This window comes from Primulina eburnea, chromosome 6 (genome assembly GCF_022965805.1).
Source record: "Primulina eburnea isolate SZY01 chromosome 6, ASM2296580v1, whole genome shotgun sequence".
In the NCBI taxonomy this organism is placed as follows: Eukaryota; Viridiplantae; Streptophyta; class Magnoliopsida; order Lamiales; family Gesneriaceae; genus Primulina; species Primulina eburnea.
The window spans coordinates 32,856,847-32,880,772 of NC_133106.1; the positions used below are offsets into that span (position 1 = coordinate 32,856,847).

The window sequence follows — 23,926 nt, forward strand, 5'->3', positions numbered from 1 at the left end:
TATGTATTTTCCAAAATGGGAAAAATGTGTATATATGTAAATTTTCCAAAACATGTATTTATAATTTCAAACAAACTATTAAATTTCTTATTGATGAGTGAGTCTTATGTGAGACCGTCTCACGGATCTTAATCTGTGAGACGGGTCAATCCTACCCATATTCACAATAAAATGTAATACTTTTAGCATAAAAAGTAATACTTATTAATGGATGACCCAAACAAGAGATCCGTCTCACAAATACGACCCGTGAGACCGTCTCACACAAGTTTTTGCCCTTATTGATTTCTTGAAAACAGCTTTGACGAGTATCCTTTGAAAAACTCTTCATATTTCACCGGAAAACATTTAATTGGTTATGCTTTTATATAAAATATAATTACAAAAAGTTGTTTTAAAATAAAATTGGCTTTTTAAAAACATTTTTGGATGATAAATTACATTGACCAAAAAACAGAAATAATTACTTGTTTAATTAAATTTTCAAATTGAAGCTGAATTTTTTTTTACCAAAAGAAACTGAAAATATATCCGCACAGCATATAATCTCTTTCGTGGCAGTAAGTTAACAACATGGATTGGAAAATTTAAAAAATATCAACACGCGAAAAAGGCCGGAGAAAACTCCACCTTACATTTGTTATCCATCTCTCTGGTCGGCAGGCCAGGCCCATTGCTCACGTGCTTATGTCAGTTTTGCACCCCGGACACTCGAAGTATACTGTATATACACCACAATTCAAGAATTTTGCATATCAAAATTAAGTTATTTACAAATCTTGCTACTATATTATTTTAATTAGATCTTGTAAGACAATCTTATATATCTATATATGTAAGATTGATCGATGCACTCCATAAATGAAATAAAAATTAATATTTTATGTAGACATTTTTCACGAAAAAGATAAAAGTTGAAGTTTCATCACACAATATTGAAACGTGAGATGATCTTTTAAGGAGTTTTTGTATCAAAATTATTCAATATCTATTATTAACATTGTTTACCAACATATATATAAATAAATAAAGGAACTTTTATATATATATATATATATATAAAAACAGCACAAATTTTTTATTTAAAGATAAATAACCAAATATTTTTAAAAACAAACGTTTGTTAAACACGAACCACAATAAAATGGGTCGTGCATGCAAAACCTTGAGAAACCGGTTACTCCTCTGGACTAGAAGGAAAGGGAAAGCATGATTTATGTATTACAAAATAGCAGCAACCGACAAGTTCATGGATCATACCGAAGGTTAAAAACAGCAGCTATATAAATCGGACACAAAATTGTTAAACAAGAACCACAGTAAAACGGCTCGTCAAACTTTTCGAACTTTATTGGGACGTTTTGTCGAGTCATTCTCTCTCGAACGGGAATGCTTTCCACCAAAATTTCTACCGCCTCTCTTGTGCTTTCCTCCCCTGTTAAACATCGAGAATTATAACTAGATGGATACAGTGTCGACCTGGTGAACTAAAATTTATATGTGCAACCAATTTACGAGCATAAATACCTCCTGTGGTTGCCCTGGTGATTGTCATGATGCCTACCCTGCTTCTCCCGTAGCAAACTCCAGTATTCTTTCTCGGCATCACCTATCGTCACAGAATATTCACAAAAGATTGAAAAATGCAAAAATAATGTTACCAGAGATCCAAGTTGGCAACCCAACAATAATTTGTTAGATAAAGTTGTGTTAAAAAAAAAAGGAAATTCCTGTGTCATGCGGATTACTTTCGAGTGACGAGGATAGAAAAGATTAACTGTCATACGGTAACTCGCAAGACCATATCTTCTACGGGGGACTAAAATAGTAATTTAGATAAAAATGAAAGGGGTTGACACAAACCAGTTAAGGGGTCGAGAATAGCAATGAAATTTTTCACTATCAGACCACCCTTCTCAGAAATGGCAGCAGCAGCACGTGCTTTCTGAACAGCTTCAGCATCTTCAAACCTTATATATCCCGAATCAGTTTTAAACTGGAAATCAACAAACTATATAGAAGAAAGCAGAAGTTATATGCATACCAACGAATAGGAAAACAAAATAAAAATATTTAGAATTTTTTAATACCTTAACATTACCAAACTTATTGAAAATTAGTTTTAGGTCCTCTCTTAAAACAACATCTTGGTCATCCTTGTAAGCTTCGATGTTGGTTCTTTCTTCATGGGATCCTTGGTCTTCCTTATCATCTGTTATGCCTGAAGAATTTTCAGATTTTTGGACAACAGTCTCTGCACCAGTCTCATCCACCTCCTCCCCTACATTTTCTGCATTTTTTTCATCATTCACCATATCTTTAACATCTGCCATGATATCTAATCCGGTATCTCCAGATGTATTTAATGCCAAAGCTTGTTCACTATCTTTTTCAGGCGCGTCTACATTATCACTCCTGGACTTGTGATTACCATTTTGTTCCAAATCATCTCCAGCAGTGATGCTCTTCAATCTAAATGCAACAATTAAGCCTTGGGGATAACTGTCACAACAATAGTTTCAGATAAGAACAACAGTAAGAGAAATATAAGAGCCCGTGCTACAAATTATTTAGCAAGTACTCACTCCGGTTCCGCATCAGCATTGGTGTTGTCTTTATTATTTGAACCTTTTTGGGGTCGAGACTTTGCCACTTCTATCCCTTGCTTAGCTCTCACTTCATCGAAGTCATTTCTGTGTCATCAGCAAGTAAGGAGAACATCATAACGAGTCTAATCGATTGGGATTGGAGCAATGCAAAAACCATCCTTACGGGCTTCAAGATAAATGAGGTTCAATTTTAGAAAATACCTAGAAAATAACCAGTTTTAAGGGGAAGTGGGAATCAGGAAGATATGGCTCACACAAGGAACCAAACACAAGGAAGCCTTCTTTACGGCTGAGCATGAGGTCAACCACTACACCAAATGTAAAAGGGAAAAAAGGAACCGAAATAAGATTGTGCAAATCTTTATTCCACGATTTGATGCATGCCATTGATTGCCTGATATGTGATGCATGTTTTATATCAAAAAGTCAGTGTTAGATTGCAATTGTGGCTCGCGTGCAGATATACAACAGTTAGATTAAACCAATCCACTACAGAAAACATAAAATCTTTTAATCATGTTCGTGTCAGTGTGCCAGGACATAAAATTTAGATGATACCAAATGCAATCGAGCATGAAAAATACAATAGCATGCAATGCTTTCAAGGCTGTCAAAGAATGTTGTTCGACGCAAGCCACAAACCACATGCTACAAGAAGAATTGATGAAGTTGGAGTACAGTAGAGAAAACAAGTATGTGCTCTACCCCGCCAACCCTCGACCAATGTCTACCAATGAGAAAACTCCTAGTTGGAGAGAACATCTCTTCAAATCTTAACATAATTGGAACATAAATATAACAATTTTTTAACTCAAAACAGTGAGACCACACAATACAACTCAAATCAAATGAGAAATATATGTGCTTAACCGTTCCATACTTACTTTGGTTTCAACTCTAACTCTGCCCCTGAATAATTCAAGGTTTGGTTCAAAATGTTTGCGGCATCTTCATCATTAGAAAACTCAATCAGCGCAGTTCCGCAAAACAACCTATTGTCAGCAACATGACGAGGTAACCTCACACTATTAACCTGGCATAGATTAGCAACCAGAAGTTACAGTTTTTAACCGATCTTATAAGGTTGCATCAGAAACCGCAGAATAGAGGCTTGAAGTAAACGACTGTAATCCTCAAAATTCAAACTGGAAATTTAGATGTGGTAAGAGATACCTTAGCATATTGGCCAAAGAAAGCCTCCACATCCTCAAGCTTCACGTCATACTCCAGTGGTGAGGCCGCGATTGTTCTAACATCTGCTTGCTTCATGAGCTCCTCTGCCTTCTCAAGGTCAATAAGTCTACCAACTTTCTCCCCTTTAAGAGGAAATATGAGAGAAAAATAATGAAAGTGCATGAAAGCATTTCACCAAGCATCTAACATTCTAATACGTATGAAGTAACTAACCATCTTCTGAAACTTTAAGGAATGTAGAGGTCCTCAAAGTTTCTGCAACTGCCATGACGGTGTCATCAGCTACATCTTCTGGTTTCACCTCGCCCAATCCCAAATGACCTCTCATTCGCGAGAATGAAATAATCAATGCCAAACTCACCACTTGCTTCCAGTTAAGAAAATGAATTTGTAGTATACCACAAAATCAATAACAGCACCATTTTATATAGTTTACCAAATGAAAAAACGTGTACCGTCCCTCCCTGGCCTAAACTAATTAAAATATCAAAGCCCGTGATTGTTTTGGCCAAAAAAACACTCTAGATTACAACCACGTGAAAGACATTCCTCTTTTATTGATAATGTAAGCAGTTTATACGAGGAAAAGAACATGAAAAGCATTTTTAACAGACCGCTGAAATATTTTCCTTTCTCTTTCATTTTCTCGTGAGGGTAAATAAATTACAAGTTCACTATGCTTGACCTATGCATAAGCATATGTCGTAATAAACTATCAAATTTATAGTTTTATTATAACTATTGTACAGGAAAACAAAATTATCATAGCATATCAAGCTGTGAGCGACCACATGCACAATGTAGTAACACAAGAACTAACTGCATAAACAAGGAAAAGGATACTCCCATCTTCACTTTCAGAGATGGTTTTCTTCATAAAAGCATCTCTCGGAAGATTACTGTCACTGAAATAGAACTCTACCTGAAAGACAACAGAAAAAATATAGAATTCACAACTAGCAGGTAAAAATTGAAAAAAATGTCTTCCCTTTATCATCCAAAACCCAAAAACTAAATAAATAAATGGTAACATCAAGCAAGAAAAGTAAAGGTGTAGCGACGATTTCAACCTGGCGAATTACTTTCTTTGCTGTTTCTTCGTCCAACGACGCCGTCGGCTCCATCGATGCAGAGCTAATTGCGGAGAGACTGGAGTGGAATATGTATAGCGGACGATCAATTCGGGAACTCGAGGTTTTAAAAATCTCGGAGAATTTAGGGCTATTGCGGCTTGAGATTATTCCAAATATTTTCGTGTTTTTGTATGGACATGCCAAAATGCTCGGTGAAGGAATGGGCCTCAAATAAGCCCAATTCAACTTTTTTTAAAAAAACAAGCCCAACTCAATAGTTTATTTTATTTTCTACATGGATGGTGATTGGAGACCAATGGATTCCATAGTATGTCTCTTGTGAGACGATCTCACGAATATTATCTGTGAGATGGGTCAATCCTATCGATATTCACAACAAAAAGTGATATTCTTAGCATCAAAATTAAATTTTTTTTTCATTGATGACCCAAATAAGAGATTCGTCTCACAAAATACGACTCGTTAGACCGTCTCACATAAATTTTTATTTGGGTTCTAATGTGCCCCATACGCGAGATGCTACGATACGATGAGCTATCGTCATCATAAGTGTAATGTCTCGACTCTTGATTATAGATTCAGTGGTCTAAATTGATTTGGTCATCTGATGTCTACATAAAAAATATATATATATTAACATTGGGCCGTTAGATCAAAGCATGGATACATTTCTTTGATGCTAACGCCTCATTAACCGCATATGAATTATATAAATTTCATTTTTTTTTTAAGTTTGTCACAAATATATAGTCCACTTTTAAACATTTACTTGTTTTTGTCTTTATTGTTACTAATATATCACTATTAATTAGGTCGTGGAAAACATAAAACCTTTTTTAATGCATTAAATATGGATAAAATGATAAGTTTGTATGTAAATTTGTTTTTCCAATTATTCTCTCAATATGTGTGAAAAAACATAAAAAAGACTATATATTTGGAACAAAGAGAATATAATGAATCAGATATAATTAAATACTAGTTATTTTTACATTTGAATTGAAGTTTGAACTTTTTGAAAATGGATTAAATAGAACAAGACATGAAATTTGAATTCGATTTATAGTCGTACTTAATTGTGCTCAATCAATCAATCAATCAAATGTTGGAAATTCTGTTTGATCGTTAAATTGTTCTTTTTAATTTGAATATATTTAGACAAATTAACTAATATTTTAAAACTATCTGAAGAAATATTTAACCTTAATTGTTGTGCCCCATTCTTCTTTTGGAGTTTTGTGCCCTTTGTCTATTAGGCATAGTTTGGGTAAAGTAGACCCTACCCCTACGGACACTGCCCGCAGGGTAGATCTAACGGCTCGGAAAAATCCGAGCCAATTTTTTTTTTTTTAATACATGGTGGTGGGCCCGGATCACTCATGTGGAGTGATCCGGGCCGTTCCCTTCGCCTGCACGGGCAGGGTGAAATAATCCCATAGTTTGGTACACATGATAGGATAAACATGTGATATATAATATAAGGATAAGTTAAGGATAAATAAGATATAAGATATTATATTTAATGTTTGGTATGATTTTAATAAGAGTGATTAAATTTATATATTAGATTGTAATGACAAAATTAACCTTATCATAATAAATTTTATAATTTCAAATTTGTTGCTTGAGTTCATATTTCTTATTTGTTCATGCGCCGACAGTCTTTGCATGATTTATTTTTATTTTACCTAATTTTATGTATTATATAATATGATAATTGAGCCCTTAATTTTGTGAGCCAAGTCAAATATAAATTTTTAAGGTTAATCGAGTGATACGAATAATTTTATTGAGATTCATAAAAATCATTTATATAATTATCTCGAGTTCATTTATATATTTATAATATTATATAATATATAAAAATAAATAAAAATATTTATTTAATTTACTTTCTACCTACAAGTAAAATGAGAGAAGAATATGGTTTAGAATTTTTATATATTGAGGGCAATTAAGTCATTTGTGGTGTTTTTATCATTAGATTAAAATTATCACATCTTATAAAAGGGATACTTTATCCCTATATAAAATTATTTATCACGGGCTCATGATAATATCATGAGCTTTCTAAAAATGTACCAAACATAAGATAAGAGATGATTCTTTATCAATCACTCTCTTATCCCATGTACCAAACTATACCTAAAAGTATTATTTTCCTAAATTAAGTAAATACTCTTAAATTTATCATATACAATAAACAAATTATACATTAAACATAACCCACAATTGATCGTCGATACACAACGCGAAGTGGACGTCAAAATTACATGCAAGAACGCTAGAATCCATGCATGCAATTCCATAATATATATATAATAATACAACAAGCCCTCACTTCAAATTACCTTCCAATAAAGGAACTGAAAATATGAGAAAATGATTGTTATTTGGCATATTAATTAAGTTGGATCCGAGCCTGCGTCCAGATAACCACTAATTCTTAGCAACCCACACGACATGATCCGAAGGAAGAAAATGGCAAACTGGAACAGACCCTGGATTCACCTTCAGCACCTGAAAAGCCAAGTGTTTTGGGTTCCACGCCGTTGTGTCCAAGTGGCACACCGCCACTGCCTCCTTCTTCAACCCATCAGCCGCCACCATCGATACCTCGTAAGCTACCGTGGTTTCTGTCTTGTGGCAATAGAAAACTGCGTACGCATAAGCCTGTTTGTGGCAAGCCACCACCGCCTTTCCCCTCGACATTTTCTTGACCCCCACGATACTGTACTCTTTCAGTTTATCTCCGTTTTCTGCGTTTGTGGATATTGCCTCCACGCGTTTTCCAATCTTCGAGGTGGTGAAATCGATCATGGACTCCAAAGAGGTTGCACAAAACTTCTCTTCTCCTATAATGGTTGTTTCATCCTCACATTCTTGGATCGTTTTCTTCATAATCTCAGCTTCTTTTGAGTTTGGGTTCACCGATAACTTCCTGAATATCTCTGGCAACTTGTCAGATGAGAAGGGTATTGAGTCAGCAACTTTGCGAGGCAAAACTGTGGCGCCATTCTCAGGTTTGTAGAAATTCAGGTTCATTTTTTTTCCCGGAGTCAAGTCTTTTTGTAAGAAGAAAAGTGCTACGTTGGGGTCATCGTGTAGCTGAGTTTCAGTGGCGGCATATAGGTAAACAAATGGGTTTACACCTGGACTGACACCGACATAAATGGGTTTACCCGTCTTGGTGCGTGTTCCGACGGTTACGCCTCCTTTGCCTACACCTACGTATGTGCTGTGGCCGGGTTTGGCAGTATGGACCCCGACACCGCCGTGGCCGACGTTCACGGCAGTGCTCTTATCTTCCCCCCATTCTGAGGACGAAATAACCAAAATGTATTAATACGAGAAAATTTCGGATTCTTCTTTCTGTTTTTTTGAAAATATATGTATATTTTTTATGGATTATAATTATACATCACGGGATAGAATATATGTACAATGACGTACGGATACGTAACATTAAAATGTGATATACATTGTATTAAAATATACTATAAAGAACAATAATGTATATAATATTTCTTCTATTTTCTAAAAGCAAATTAATATGTAAGAAAATAAACAAATTTTTCCCCCTAAATGAGGATAGAGCTTGTCGTCTGAATCCCTAAAACAAAGTCGCGGATTATTTAAAATAATTAGAACGTAGGATACTCATGGGTTATCTGGAAAAATCCATCTTTCCCTTTTAAACTGTATATAAAAATCTATATCACATTCACGTTATAAATTTATATAAATACGATGATTTAACATTCACATGTTAAATATGATAAAACATTAAAAAAAGATTGTATTTTCAATACATGAATGTCTCGTAATCAATGCTCACGTATATATTGGCAGCATATCGAAATTGATCCAACAATTATCTCTAATAATATACAAAATATTTCAAAAAAATGAAATAATAAAGGGCGAAATGTCAAAGTTTGAGCAGACGTCAAAGTTGATTGGTTCTAGCCTTCTAGGGTATTCACGGAGGAATTTGGGCCACGAGCCCATTCATAAATTTTAGTACCTCAAGTTGTGTGTTTGTCAGAGTTGGGCCCCAAATACAGTCGGTAAAATTCATGACCAAAACTGGGTTTATTTCATCCTACTTATATAGACATTGTTTCCATAATAGGATGGATAACCAAAATTTACCCATGCATATATATTACACACTTTTTTTTTGAAAATTATATATGTGACAAGATCTTACCTGTTGAAATGAAGTGAGGGTAGTATCCACATAAGTAGGATCTCATCTACCCAAAACTGTTATAACAATACAATAATATATATATATATATATATATATATATATATATATATATATATATATATATATATATATATATATAGTAATTAATAAAAGATGAACTACAAAGTATATATATAAATACTATAAACTCAAGTGAAAATGAAATAAAAATGTTTTATATATACTAGGTAAACCATACCTATACGTATACTCAAATTTGCATGTTGATTATGGCTATAAGAAGCAGCCATTCATTCCACTTAATTAATTCCTTTTTCCCGCCGGGTATATATCATGTGGGAAATTCTTGCTCAAATTTGAAAATATTGGTGGAGTTTTCTTTAATTGAAGTAATATTTATACCTGCGGGATAGAGGAGATCTTTGACAGCCTTGGGCATAGGAGAATTTGGAAGCACGGAATTCCAATAAACCTCTGAAGGCAAAGCTGCGTGGCTTCCTATTAATGCCACCTAATTAATCCAAACCCACAAAAGATATATTAATTATTAATAATTTTAATATTCGACATTATATAAAAAAAAAAAAAAAGAATGGCAGAATGTGGTTGGTTCATTTATACTTGTGTTCACTTACAGAAAGAAATGCTAAAATGAAGTAGAAGTTGAAATCCATGACTGAAATTCAAGTTTGGTGCTGAAAACTATGATGGGAAGTGATCAATGTAGTGGAACTATTTATAGCTGAAGTAGGCTTATATTGACCACTTGATCGATCATTAATTACCAAAAAAATGTATTTTTTTTTAAAAGGAAACAAAGTAAATTAATTCTGATAATTCAAATGTGATTCTAATATATATACTTAACTCTTATCGTTTTATCAAAAACTATTATTGCTCGTCACAGAGATAATGTCAAACTTTTAAATCATACAATAACGCAAGAATCACGTTTAAGGTATTTACTGCACCCAAAAATACATAACATCATTCATGAATGACACATAGTTTAATGTTTAGAATAATTCTTCAATTTTTATTAAAGAAGATAGTTAAACCGGGTTTGATAAATAGTTTTTGAATTTAATATAAATATTTTTTGCCCACACAACAGTGATCAGTACTGAGTGAAAAAGGAACACATCGCCAACTAATTAAACTTATTGATACTTTAATGGGTGCATGCCTCAACCGTATTTCGTTCGCAATAATTGAAGGCAAATTATATTTATTTTAGGTATTTAAAAATTATTTATAATTTCGGGCAAATTCAATAGGCAAAAACTTGTGCGAGACGGTCTCACGAGTCGTATTTGTGAGACGGATCTCTTATTTGGGTCATCCATAGAAAAAATATTACTTTTTATGCTAAGAGTATTACTTTTTATTGTGAATATTGGTAAGGTTGACCCGTCTCACAGATTAAGATCCTTGAGACGGTCTCACATGAGACCCACTCAATTCAATAAGTGGTTGTTGTCTAGTTTATGATGTGAAGTATTCAAGCAATTATGATTGTTGGGGAAACGTGGCAAATAAGTAGATCAACCCTAAACTAACAACTGCTGTATTTATTTGGTATAATTTTAAGGATATACTAATAAAAAAAAATAGTGAACGTAGAGGAAGGTGAGAGGATTTACAAAAATACGCCAATCTGTCGTATATTTTGTGTATTTGGTACTCACGTCTCTTGGCACCAAAACTTGAGATGTGAGTGTGAATAACTCAAACCTAATATTTTTAGGGTAAAAATTTGTGTGAGACGGTCTCAAAGATCGAATTTTTTTAGACCGATATCTTATTTGGATCATCCATGAAAAAATATTACTTTCTATGCTAAGAGTATTATTTTTTATTGTGAATATCGGTAAGGTTGACCCGTCTCACAAACAAAGATTCATAAAACTGTCTCACAAGAGATCTACTCTACTTTTAGTTATTATATATGAAGACTTGTACTTAGAATATTTATTTGGAGATCGTTTTTCAACTAGTCTAATTTTAACATCATTTTAAAAAAAAAAATCACCAAAATTATTTCACAAAAACTCCTTACGACACAATTTTATGAAACATATCTTCTACCTAATCCGAGTAATTAAAAAAAAAATTTTTATGTCCAAAACATTGATTTTCACTTCAGATATTATTCAAATTATTTGATGGTTCTTTAATAAAATATATATGATTTTTGGTCATACTGATCAGAATATAAATAATTAATTGGTAAATTTCCACTTTGATTCGATTGCTATTTTTTAAAATTCCGAATTAATTTTAAAGATATAAAGCAAACAAAAAATAAAAACCCACAAAATGGCAATTAAATCGAAGTTGAAATTCTGTGGTCAGGTGGTTGGGGGGTATCTGGACCAAATCAATTCTCAGTACTTTTTTTTATGTTTCACTTTGGATCGTATTTTGTCGACCGGATCGGTTTAGAGTGAATTTTCGAATTTCCACTAATATAGTATAAATTAATAAATAGTTTATTGTGTTTATCGTCAAATGGATCGAGTATAATTTTGTAGGCTACCTTTCAGAGTAGCCCAATATAATCTAAACGGGCCAAGAAAAAACAAAATGCTTCTCAATAGTTAGTGTGAGAATACAAACTGGACTTGACTGGCTGTAGCCTACAAACAACATCGGCATGTGATTTATCTTGGCATCGTTTTAAGTTTAAGAAAAATCATTATATAGTAATTTAAATTCAATAATTTGATTGATATAAGATAAAAATTAGTGGATGGATAAATAATATAAAAAATAAACATTATATATTATAAGATAAATTATCAAGGAATTATTATAATATATATATATATATATATATATATATATATATATATATATATATATATATATATATATAAACTCCATCGACTTGTATTAGATATAATTATGTAAATAATTATCTGTAAATATAATTAGTTAATTTAGTTAATTATTAGTTAGTCATTGAATCCCATTACATCTCTTTTATTTTTTTATTCTCTAATTATATCCGAAAAGAAAAAAAATATTTATGTAACTTTGAGTGTACATAATAAAAATGGTTCCCCTTCTTGATTTAGAACTAAAAGCAAAAGTTGGTGAGCTCTTTGGCAAGTTTGGAAACTCTTTTTTTCCAAAATGCTCCTAAGCGGCGCAGTATTACTTTCACTTTCATTTATCAAAAGCCTACAACTCTAATCTCAGGTGGACCTAACCAAATTAATTTCTTATTATCAATATATATATATATATATATATATATATATATATATATATATATATATATTGTTAAACCGGCCTTTTGTTGATTTGTAGTCCTGTTTCGTCGGAGCACTGATGTGTATGGTATCCGAAAAATGTTGATTTGACAACGAAAAATTGTTTATATTTCATACATCATTTTAAGATTTCAATGAAATAAAAGTACAAATAAATAAAAAGCAAAGTTATAAGACTAATAGCCTACTTCGGAAAATTAGATGACCAAAACAGGAACTGAATGACTTGGAAGAACTAAATTAGTCATTTTCCCACTTGTTTATTTGATGTAAACTGAAAGCATAGTGTGATCAATTTAATCGTTGGCAAGTTTAATATGGCAACAAATTTTGGATTTAGTTTGAGCATTAGATTCAGTCAAGTTTTGAGGATTCGAATAAATGGGGCGAATCGAGATAATTTACTCGTATTCAAACTCGACTTATTATCATAATTTATTTTTACATCATACATTTATTTCCTTTTATTTTAGTATATTTTGTAAATTACATATTTTATTTTAGTAAAACTAAATCGTATTTAGTCTCTACATAATCATCATCTCTCAAATCGGACTACAAAATTTAACATGTCTTATGCCTGAAATATAGAGTTTGTCAAACTCGAGCTCAAATAACTCGTTATTTATTTAAGTTAATATCAAGATTTAATATTTATTATTCAATAGAATTCTACCTTAAGCTCGAGTATAATTTATTTAATCGAAATGCAATATACATCACATAAATTGAACTCAAAATGTAATAATATAAAATATATTATATTTTGAATACAACTAACTAGATGAGAAAAGATATTAAATTTTCCCTCATAAATATTTATTTATTTTCGTTATCTTTCTTTTTTTTTCCATGATCACTATCAACAACAAAAAGCTCTAACACCCACCACCACCGCCGCCGCCACCACCTTTACGGCGGTGTGGAGGATACTCATTTGTCGGCGGGAGGGGTTTGATTATTTTATAAAATAAAAGGTTTGGGGGTTATTAATTTATAATTTAAAAAGGCTAGTACATGGTATCTTCCTAAGTTTCCAATTTTAAGATAATTGTAAACTATCTCGGGATGAGCCATTTGTTAGAAAAAAGAGGAGGCCAATGCTATTCTCGATTATTTTATTATTTTGTTTCTATTTCTTAACTAGCAATATATTACGATATGGAAGAAACAACAATTGAGTTGAGTGGCCACTAGTATGAAATCATTACAATTTTGATAATTTAAATTGTATTTTTTTTATTTTGATCATGTTATTGATTAATTCAAATTCTTACTTGACTAAATTGAAATTATTAATGTTAGTCATTTTTTAGTGGAGTGATGACGTGGTGTCGAAATATGATATCACGTAGATGAGCATTGCTGACGCAATCAATAATCACACGTCAGCATAATGAGGAAAAAATATTAAAATTGAGGGGGAAATGTAAGTTAATGATATTTAAACAATGAATTGATCGATAACACAACTTAAAACGAAAAATGTTTAAATTACACGATCAAAAATAATTTCTCTCGCACTATTACAAAAGAAAAATTTAGAATAAATCAACAAAAATAATATTCTTATAAGATTAGCACATAAAAAACATGGCAGATAAACTAATATCATCATGTCATTAGAATCATAAGTAAAAGATTAGTTGTACACATAAATTATTCTAACAGTACATAATTTCTCAAATAATACTCTAATAAAATTTGGCACATGATATAACTTTTATATAATTTATTTTTCGTGATTGCGCAAACACGATGAGTTGATTTCGACTTTTTGGAAAGGGAAAGTGATCAAATGATTTAAATTATTACTTTTCTACTTTGTAAATCGATTAACTTATTATTATACTGATATTAATTACTTTAAAGGAAGATTAATGAGTGTACAGAAATAAAAGTGCTTTAATTAGTCACAAGATACTTAATCCCTAATCACGCCTTATCACTCATCTAAGAGTCAAGAACCATGATTAAGTTTTAAAATTTTCATTAAAAATAGAGTGAGTCCATGTGAGACCGTCTCACGTGAGACCGTCTCACGGATCCTAATCTGTGAGACGGGTCAACCCTACTCATATTCACAGTAAAAAGTAATACTGTTAGCATAAAAAATAATATTTTTTCATGGATGACCCAAATAAGATATCCGTCTCACAAATACGACCCGTGAGACCGTCTCACACAAGTTTTTGCCTTACAAATATAGGGAATATCAAAGTTTTGAGGTATCAAAAAATGTAAATATCATTGAGCTGATGTCCTGATATGTGTGTGATAGAGTTTTGATATGCTGCACACATATTGTGAATACCTATATCGACCACTGTTGACGTAACTTCCACATACTGAATATGATAAAAACATATCAAAATTTTATATCCATTAGGTGAATATCACCTCAACAATGCTTACAGTAAGTTTGTATTATATGAAACCTACATATAAGTTATGATATGCATGCATACACATACTCATACGTGGTTATATCCCTTGAAAAATTAATGTATGGAAATGTACATGTGGCAGAAGAAGTTGGACGTCACATGCTTATTAATATTTGGCCAAGAGATACGTTATATGTTATCTATTTCTTTCTTCTTTTTTGGTTGAGTGACCCGATTGGGACGAATCCAGCATTTTGATTTAGCTCTTCCAAGATATTTATCATTAAAATACAATTATAGAAAAGACAAATAATGTATTTAAAAAAGCAAAATGAATTTTTTTAAAAATTTTAAAATGTATATATATATATGTACAATAACATTAACTGTTGAATTTTCCTCGTCGTTAGTATTATAAGAATTTATATCAATTTTTTACATGTATTTATTTTTTAAAAAATAACATTCCCTCCATCCCAAATATATGTGATTCATTTCTTTAATTGGTTATCTCAAATATATTATCTAGTTTATATATTTAGTACAACTTTTTCTTATTTTTTTAGTACTATTATAACTCTGTTGACTAGTCTTGAAAAACTTGTAAATATTTTTTGAATATATTAAATAATATTGATAAAAAAAATTGTAAATTTTGTTTTTTCAATATGTTTTTATATTTGCTAAAAAAAATAAGTATATATATTTGAAACGGAAATCAATGATTTCATCTCAATTAAGATAATTTCTTGGAACTTGTAATAATCTTCCGAGGTGTATATAAACCTGGAGGTAATGGTAAATATACAAATCTTTAGTGGAAGGAGAGAGACAGTAAAAGGTGAGTTGATACGGGCCCAGCCCAATATAAAGAGGACAGTCCAACCCATTGCCAAAAAAAAAAATAGTACTGAATATTAACTCATTCAAAAAAAAAAAAAGATAGTACTAAATATTAATTTGTTTTTAGTGGTTAATTATCTCATCTATTTTTGCCTATATATGACTTCATTTAGTGAAATTTCCTGAAATATAGGAAATTATACATGAATGGTTATATAATAGTACCATATAGAGATGGATTTAAAAATTGCGTAGTTTAATACAAAAAATTCATTTTATTTATCTCTCATATATATTCAACTGTCAATCCATCGCCGTAATATCGAAAGAACCTTTTCATATGGAATATTTAAGTCAAATTTAGTTAATGATCACAATTGCTTAAATTAACTTTTCAAATTATACATTGAGGCATAGGGTTTTCGAGCTTAGGGGATCATTTTACTCTTCTCTTCGCTAAGCCTGTAAATTATTGAATACTAACAGTGTGTTTGGATGTTTAGAATTTTGGATTTGGATTTGCAAGTAGAATTGGATTTGAAAATCCATGAATTTAGAATTTCATCTCATGTTTGTTTGAAATTTAAAAATTATATTTAGAATTCATTTCTTGTTTGAAAAAAATTTGAATTTGGAAATTTAAAATTTTACTAAAATACCTTTAATTATCTTTTACATAAATCAATATTTAAAATATATTATTCACATTATTAAAAAACTTAAATTTTAAAATTAATTTTATAATATGTTTCCCTATATCATTTCAATTATATATTTGTGTTATATAAACTACGTAAACTCTTATATAATTAATTAACTACTGTTAAGGAATGGAAAATGAATTATTAAAATAAAATAATCAAATCTTTCAAAAAAAAAAAAATCAAACATACTAAATATTCAAATTTAAATTCTACTAAATAAATTATTTCAAAATTAAATAATCAACCATATCCTAATTTTATAAATGAAAAATAAATTGTTATTAATAAAGAATTGTACAATATTCATGACAACTATAAGAATAGATCTCAGGAATAAAATGTGCAAAATAGAAAATAAATAAATTTGTCATTTAATCCAACTATAACATATAAAGATGGTAGAAGGATAATAATTAAAAAAATTGTTATGGATAATTTTTAGGTTTATTCAAATCCAAATCTCATCAAAACTGACCAGTTTTGAGAAAATTTGTTTATACATAATGAAATCCAGTCAAATCTCTTAAAATTCAATTTCATCCAAATCCCCATGAACCCAACATAGTGTAAATGTATTTGAAGTGTGCTATAATTTAATTTGAAGACTCTATTATTTATTTGACAGAACACATAAGACGTCTCGATTAGTCTGCAAGTAGTAAATTTATAACTACAATGCACCGACTCTAACCCGACTTACACCAACAATGAACTTGTCACCACGCGATCCTTGTGGAATCACAAATAATATATTTCAAAGTTTAGTGCAATTGTGACTTTGACCAACTCAATTCCAAAAGTTAATTCGAAGAGAGAAAGGTTGTCTAAGTCCATACATGCAACTCCTAATTAGAACTCCGTCTGACTCATGTGGAACATCTTAAATCATCCTCTCAGGCCCAGAAATAAATAAATAAAGCATAGAGACATTAACGAGAGACACATCTATGGATAGTTTGAAGGCAAAAACTTGTGTGAGACAGTCTCACGGGTCGTATTTGTTAGACGAATCTCTTATTTTGGTCATCCATGAAAAAGTATTACTTTTTATGCTAAGGCTACGTTTGGTTGGAAGGATAGGATAAACTAATGATTAGTATGTAAATGATAAAGAAAATGATTATGGTAGGATTGTAATATATGGTGTAAAATAATATTATGTTTGGTACGATTTTTAAGTGTAGGATAATTTTGAATTTTTTTATGAAAAGACAAATTTGCCCTTTCCCTTCGCGGTGGCGGCGACCGGCCGGCCGAAAATGGTCTGCCAGAAGCGGCTGACGGGGGCGGCTGCCTGAAACGGCCGGCGCCGGAAATGGTCGGCGCCGGCGCCGGCGCCGGTCGGTGACGGGAGGTGGTGGTGAGTTTGAAAATAAGAGAATGGTAAAATTGGAAAAATATGAGGTATTAAGAGTGAGATAAATAATCCTAGGGGGTGAGGAGATATTATTTTAACCTACCTAATATAACCTAATCATTTATAGGAGGGATTGACTTGGTTTAATAAAAATCGAACCAAACGAGTGATTAGGTGGGTTTAAAAAAAATAAACCCACCTAATCAAGCAAACCAAACATTGCCTAAGAGTATTAATTACTTTTTATTGTGAATATGGATAAAGTTGACCCGTCTCACAGATTATGATTCGTAAGACGGTCTCACATGATACTCACTCTAGTTTGAAACATGGGCTCAGATACCACTTTAAAATTGAAGTTTAAACTCAACTCAACCCTAAAAGATAACGGAAAAGGAGAAGATTGGCCAAATCCTTATATTCAAGTCCCACAAATTCTATCCAACATATTATCACCGGATGTGTAACAAGAGCTCGTCTTATTGACGAAACACGATATGAATAATAACATGTGATATGTAAATCAAAGTCCTAGGCAAGAACAAATTTATAGATTATAACCAATAAAAAATGTATACATGATTTCAGTCTAGTGTTCCTCCACACTTTTGTATATATATAATATTATAGTAATTTTAAGATGTTTATTTTTACGAAACCATGTGTAACATTGATAAGAGGTTCCAAAATAAAACACTCATGAACTGATTAAAGAATATTTTCTAAAAAAATAATGTTACAAATCCTGATAAAATAGTTTTTTAGTTTATTAACTTGTTAAATTCTAAATTTTGATTTCGAAACACTAATTTTTTTTTTGACGATGACCGACTTAGTATTAGACAAGTCAATTTCTCATAATGTGTATATATATGTACCTCCGCAAGAGTTACAACTTGTAGTTTACTGCTGAACCTCTGGGTTCTCTCTTCTCTATTTCTCACATACACCTTCATCCCTTGAAAAACTCATTAATTTTCACGTCACTCTCGAGCTCATCTTTGAACTGGCTTTAAATGCGTAATATTATGGAATGAGTGATTGAGTGAATGCTGATGAGCCCCATAGCCTCCGCTCCCACCTCCTATTTTGTCTCAGACTGAAAAATAATTAATCCCATCTCACAAGTGGATAAGAATTTCTTCTAATCAGATCTCCACTTCTTCAGGATTTCTACTCATACTTAATCATGTTGGCGGATTAAGGAGAATTAAGGCGGATATATTAGACTTATCCCTATGATTCATCAACTATTCTCCGCATCAACTGCACCCTTTTTCAACCCTCTCACTCCGAATTTCACTCTTCTCTATCCACAGAATCTTTGAACAAGTAGCTGCAGGGAAGTTTACACAGTTGGATAGCGCAGTTATTTCTGTTCATTTTTTCTGGATTATTTTTTTAACCGCGTGATTGTTCTTGATTCCTGAATCTTGATTGTTGACCATAATACATCACCGAGATAAGCTAGTTCTGGTTCGTTATTAGTTATCATGGATGATTTCTTAAGGGAAATAGAGGGAAAAACGGCTAATGATCCTTGTAGAAATAGAGATTTCGGAAGCACGAGATGGGTTCCAGGACCTGTGATCGTAGGTGCCGGGCCTTCCGGCCTGGCTGCAGCTGCTTGCTTGAAAGAAAAAGGCGTTCCAACTCTAGTTCTTGAGAGATCCAACTGCATAGCTTCCTTGTGGCAACTTAAAACCTATGATCGCCTGAAACTCCATTTACCGAAGCAATTTTGCGAGCTTCCTCTCATGTCTTTCCCCCAAGATTTCCCAACCTACCCTACTAAACAACAGTTCGTCCAGTACTTAGAAGCCTATGCAAAGAGGTTCGAAATCAGTCCTATTTTCAATCAGAGGGTGGTGAGTGCTGAGTTTGATCGGAATCTTGGGTTTTGGAGGGTGAAAACAGCGATGGCAGCAGAAGGGTCAGCAGAGGAGCAGGTGGAGTACGTGTCCCGGTGGCTGATAGTGGCGACGGGGGAGAATGCGGAGGCGGTGGTGCCGAAAATGGAAGGCACGGAGGAGTTTGGTGGAGATGTGGTGCACACGAGTAGGTACAAGAATGGAGGAGTTTATAAAGGGAAAAAAGTGCTTGTTGTTGGATGTGGGAACTCTGGAATGGAGGTGTGTTTGGATCTCTGCCATCATAATGCCAGCCCTTCACTTGTTGTGAGAGATACAGTAAGATTTTTTTTAATTAACTTGTGTGTGTGTGTGATTTCAATATTTGTCATATGAATTTTTTCTTGCATTTTCTATGTTAATTGGAAAACAAAGTGTTTTTCATTTGAAAGATCTAGTTAGTTTGGAGAAAACAAGGCAAAACCCAAAATTCTTGAATATTTTTTCAGAATTTGTTTTTTATCATATGTATTGAGTAAATGAAGAATTGTTTATTTGCATGGAAAATTGACAGTATGATAATAGTGGAGTTTATGGCTTTATTGTGCGAGTGGGAGAAACTTTATTCTCAAGTTATAAAGCTAACTGTCTCAAAAGATTTTTCTTCCTCTACACACTTCTTTTTAACTTTCCCCCTTAATAAATAGAAAAAGGAAAGTGAAACCCTAATTCGTAAAATCTTGCGAATTTCATTTTTCATTTTGATATTTATTATTAATTATATTGAGTAAATGCATTAATCACATTTATAATCCGCCCATGACTCCTCTTTTAGGTGCAGAAAGGAAACAACCTCCATGTTTTCACTTTCTTGGGATTCTCAAATCTCTAGCATGCGCAACAATGTGTCAATGTTGGCTCGAGTTTTAAATAATTTGTTCACATAATATATTACTCTCTCTTTTAGCTAGCTCAAATTAAGGGTTTTAATCAAGACGTTTAGAGATACTATAATTTTCGTGTCAATTTTACAAGTAAATCTTTCTACAGTAGTTCTTGATCATTTCTTTAATTTATGCTTTCCATAATTTATTTTTGTACATGCATTTATTTTTTTAGTTCAGAGTTCCTTATTTTGTTAATGACTTTTCATTTTGCTATCATTAGGTCCACGTTCTACCACAAGAGATGCTGGGAAGATCAACTTTCGGGTTGTCCATGTGGTTGCTAAAGTGGCTACCTATTCAACTTGTCGACCATTTATTGTTGAACGTTTCATGGCTCATGCTCGGCGATACAAGCCGGTTAGGGTTGGACCGGCCTCAACTAGGCCCACTCGAGCTAAAGAACCTAACAGGAAAGACACCGGTGTTAGACGTTGGAACCCTTGATAAGATTAAAACTGGAGACATCAAGGTACAACTCCCTTAATGAATCATTGATTTGCTTTGCATTCGTTAAGTGGCAATTTTTAGTCCAACCAAAATCACCTTTTTTGTCCAAACAATTACAAAGAAAAAGGGTTTCTATATATGGTTGAGACTTGAGATCTGATATGCACCGGAGATTCCATACATTACTTGATTGATTTAATTTTACCATCTTTGGTTCTGTTTTTTCAATAAAGATCTTGTGCTGATTTTTTCTTTAATGTATAGGTATTTCCCAGCATTCGGAGACTTGGACATCGATCTGTCGAATTTGTAAATGGAAGAAGAGAGAGTTTTGATGCAATAATCCTAGCGACTGGTTATAAAAGCAATGTACCATCTTGGCTAAAGGTACTGTGAACTAATTTATCATGTAATCTATCGCTTTTGTAATTAGTACCGTGTACTCTAAAAACTAATCTATTCATCATTTGGACAGGAAAATGAAATGTTTTCAGACAAAGATGGCCTCCCAAAAAGGTCATTTCCCAATGGATGGAAAGGCGAATGTGGGCTATACGCCGTGGGGTTCACAAAACGCGGCCTTCTCGGGGCATCCATGGATGCCAAGAACATCGCAGATGACATTGGAAGTTGTTGGAAGGAAGAAGCAAAGCATCTCTCCCGGCCATTTCATGGCCATATTTAATGCAAAAGAGTAATTTCTGCTGACAAGTCGACATCGTACTAGTTACTATTATAGATTCACGTCTGATTAATGGAGAAATTTTGGGTTGGCACCAGAAGTATATTCAACATCTGGTTATGGAAGGAAATCGAAACACGGATCGATGAAGGAAGCTAGGATCGAAAATTTTTACTAGTGATCTCCATTAATGATTATGCCCACAAAAAAAATGGAGGGTTTTAGAGTGCACAAGGCTCTTTTAGGCTTGTAGTGTATAGATGTTGTACATTGTCGATTATCCCTAATTATTAGGTACTTGACTTTTAGTTTGTAGGGTTAATTCTTGGCACATGTATGTATTGGCAGTTGGTGTGTTTAATTTGCTCCATGTTTCATTAGTGAAGAAATATATATATATAATTTTGGTATCAAACTTTCCCCATCTTGTTTTATTATTCTTACATTATAAACACAAACACAGACAACGATTAAGCAATACACGCGTCAATATATATACACAGACAACGATTCAGCAATGCACGCGTCAATATATATTCACAATGAAAAGTAAATCGAGAATTTATACATATATGTATGTATGAAAATAATAAAAACATGATGGGGAAAGTTTGGTATCAAAATGATATATGATCACTGCCTCATTTAGTGCAATTTTTATGGCTTCTGCCATTGAAATGATTACATTCTCCAGCACTAGATTTTGGACCACAAATATTAAATATAAACTGCGCATAATTGACTTTTATTAACGAAGAAAGGTATTAAATGTCTATATTATGACTAAATTCGTCGTGTCAGTGGTTGCAGGCTTGCAATACCTGGGGAACGGATCCCCTGCCACAGCAGAAGGGGTCCGCGGCAGCAGCACAATCAATTTTTTTTATATTTTAATCTAATTTTCTTCTAATTATTTGGCTCCCAATTATTTTATTTTATTTTATTTTATTATTTATTATTATTATTATTATTATTATTATTATTATTATTGTGTTACTTAGAGAGAGTGTGTCGCAACCCGTCATCGAACACGTATTATGTGGATCAAACTTGTTATTAATTTATTGTATTTAATATGTAATAAAAAAATAAAAAATTAATTTATTGTATTTTTTGTCCAAGTCTTTGAAATCGAGATTGAAACAAGCCAAAAAACTTATGGATAAAATGATAATTTGATGAGTTATAGTTCAAATATTAAAATAAAAAATAAGAGATGAGGGTTGAAAGTTTTAGGTTGGGTATTTTTGGTTGAATATACCGAGAAAACTGGATACAACAAAAAAATGTATAGAAGAAAAATTGACAAGATAAAAAAATTATATGTTACTCTCTCCCACAGCAAAGAAAGAAAAAAAAGATTAAAAATAAATGAAATAAAAACCTGAAAATAAAAATATATATGAAAATATTTTTAAAAAAAACAAACAAAAAAATTTTGATTTTGCGTACGTGGAGTACGTTTTACTCCACAGAACCCATTGCTGTGGGGATCCCCACAGCAGGGATACCTTCTTTAGTTATTATATATGCTTTTAATATATATATATATATATATATATATATATATATATATATATATATATATATATATATATATATATATATATATATATATATATATATATTGTATGTTGTGGTACGTAGACATAAATTTTTAACATATTTGTATATAGTCTACTTCAAATTTGTGCTATATACGCAAGTCCTTTGATCAGTTAGAACAAATTAATTCATTTTATTTTATGGGAAAATATTTTTTTAGCCCATTAAATTGTATAATTTTTTTGTTTTGACTAACTAAATTTTCAAATTTTGGTTTACATGTTGACATTAAATCTGACACATCATCTATCTATTTTAGATGACACGACAACATTTTTCAAGTCATGTTTGTATTTTTAAGTGTCATATCAGTATTTTTAGTTACCATGTCAGCATGTGTATCAAAATAGTATAAAATTATAAATTATTATATCAAAACCAAAATTTGAAAATTTGATAGATCAAAACAAAATTAGATAAGTTAATGGAAAAAATATATTTTCCCTAATTTTATTCCTCCGTAAAAATTAGCGCACATAAATATGTAAAATACCTTTGAAACTGGCATCATAGATATCCTGATTTAATTACATGCTTTCAAATTCTTGGTCGTTGTTTTTTGAGATAAAAATATCTAGTAATTTCATTAGTCACCAATCCATTCCCAAACCCCTACCATCTATCAAACCAATGATTGAAAAGAAAAACCTAATATATATATATATATATATATATATATATATATATATATATATATATATATATATATATAT

The 23,926-nt window shown here is 31.9% G+C and overlaps 3 protein-coding genes across 3 annotated transcripts; 1 reads left to right on the forward strand and 2 right to left on the reverse strand.

Annotated features, from left to right (window-relative positions):
* Window positions 1-1,165: 1,165 nt before the first annotated feature.
* LOC140834414 (la protein 1) lies at window positions 1,166-5,043 on the reverse strand. Its single transcript, XM_073199278.1, has 10 exons — window positions 4,874-5,043; window positions 4,647-4,725; window positions 4,017-4,166; window positions 3,783-3,925; window positions 3,494-3,642; window positions 2,586-2,693; window positions 2,091-2,502; window positions 1,864-2,011; window positions 1,528-1,609; window positions 1,166-1,435 (listed from the first exon to the last, which is right to left on the reverse strand). Exons 1-10 carry the CDS (start codon window positions 4,925-4,927, stop codon window positions 1,333-1,335), a joined length of 1,428 nt encoding a protein of 475 aa, XP_073055379.1. The 5' UTR covers window positions 4,928-5,043; the 3' UTR covers window positions 1,166-1,332.
* A 2,148-nt stretch (window positions 5,044-7,191) lies between these two features.
* On the reverse strand, window positions 7,192-9,868 carry LOC140834415 (BURP domain protein RD22-like). Its single transcript, XM_073199279.1, has 3 exons — window positions 9,749-9,868; window positions 9,516-9,624; window positions 7,192-8,214 (listed from the first exon to the last, which is right to left on the reverse strand). The coding sequence occupies exons 1-3, from the start codon at window positions 9,785-9,787 to the stop codon at window positions 7,337-7,339; spliced, it is 1,026 nt and encodes a 341-aa protein (XP_073055380.1). The 5' UTR covers window positions 9,788-9,868; the 3' UTR covers window positions 7,192-7,336.
* Window positions 9,869-18,597: 8,729 nt separating this feature from the next.
* On the forward strand, window positions 18,598-22,010 carry LOC140834416 (indole-3-pyruvate monooxygenase YUCCA6-like). Its single transcript, XM_073199280.1, has 4 exons — window positions 18,598-19,871; window positions 20,700-20,948; window positions 21,191-21,313; window positions 21,402-22,010. Exons 1-4 carry the CDS (start codon window positions 19,176-19,178, stop codon window positions 21,609-21,611), a joined length of 1,278 nt encoding a protein of 425 aa, XP_073055381.1. The 5' UTR covers window positions 18,598-19,175; the 3' UTR covers window positions 21,612-22,010.
* Window positions 22,011-23,926: the final 1,916 nt, after the last annotated feature.

Excerpts from the sequence above, each read along its gene's own strand:
- LOC140834414 (XM_073199278.1), bottom strand. The coding sequence starts at position 4,927 with ATGGAGCCGACGGCGTCGTTGGACGAAGAAACAGCAAAGAAAGTAATT. Across the intron at positions 3,643-3,782 it reads TCTTTGGCCAATATGCTAAG|GTTAATAGTGTGAGGTTACC; the intron begins GTATCTCTTACC and ends AATCTATGCCAG. Across the intron at positions 2,503-2,585 it reads AATGCTGATGCGGAACCGGA|TTATCCCCAAGGCTTAATTG; the intron begins GTGAGTACTTGC and ends TTGTTGTGACAG.
- LOC140834415 (XM_073199279.1), bottom strand. The coding sequence starts at position 9,787 with ATGGATTTCAACTTCTACTTCATTTTAGCATTTCTTTCT. Across the intron at positions 9,625-9,748 it reads TCATTTTAGCATTTCTTTCT|GTGGCATTAATAGGAAGCCA; the intron begins GTAAGTGAACAC and ends TGGATTAATTAG. Across the intron at positions 8,215-9,515 it reads AGATCTCCTCTATCCCGCAG|AATGGGGGGAAGATAAGAGC; the intron begins GTATAAATATTA and ends TTTCGTCCTCAG.
- LOC140834416 (XM_073199280.1), top strand. The coding sequence starts at position 19,176 with ATGGATGATTTCTTAAGGGAAATAGAGGGAAAAACGGCTAATGATCCT. Across the intron at positions 19,872-20,699 it reads CACTTGTTGTGAGAGATACA|GTCCACGTTCTACCACAAGA; the intron begins GTAAGATTTTTT and ends TGCTATCATTAG. Across the intron at positions 21,314-21,401 it reads ATGTACCATCTTGGCTAAAG|GAAAATGAAATGTTTTCAGA; the intron begins GTACTGTGAACT and ends TCATTTGGACAG.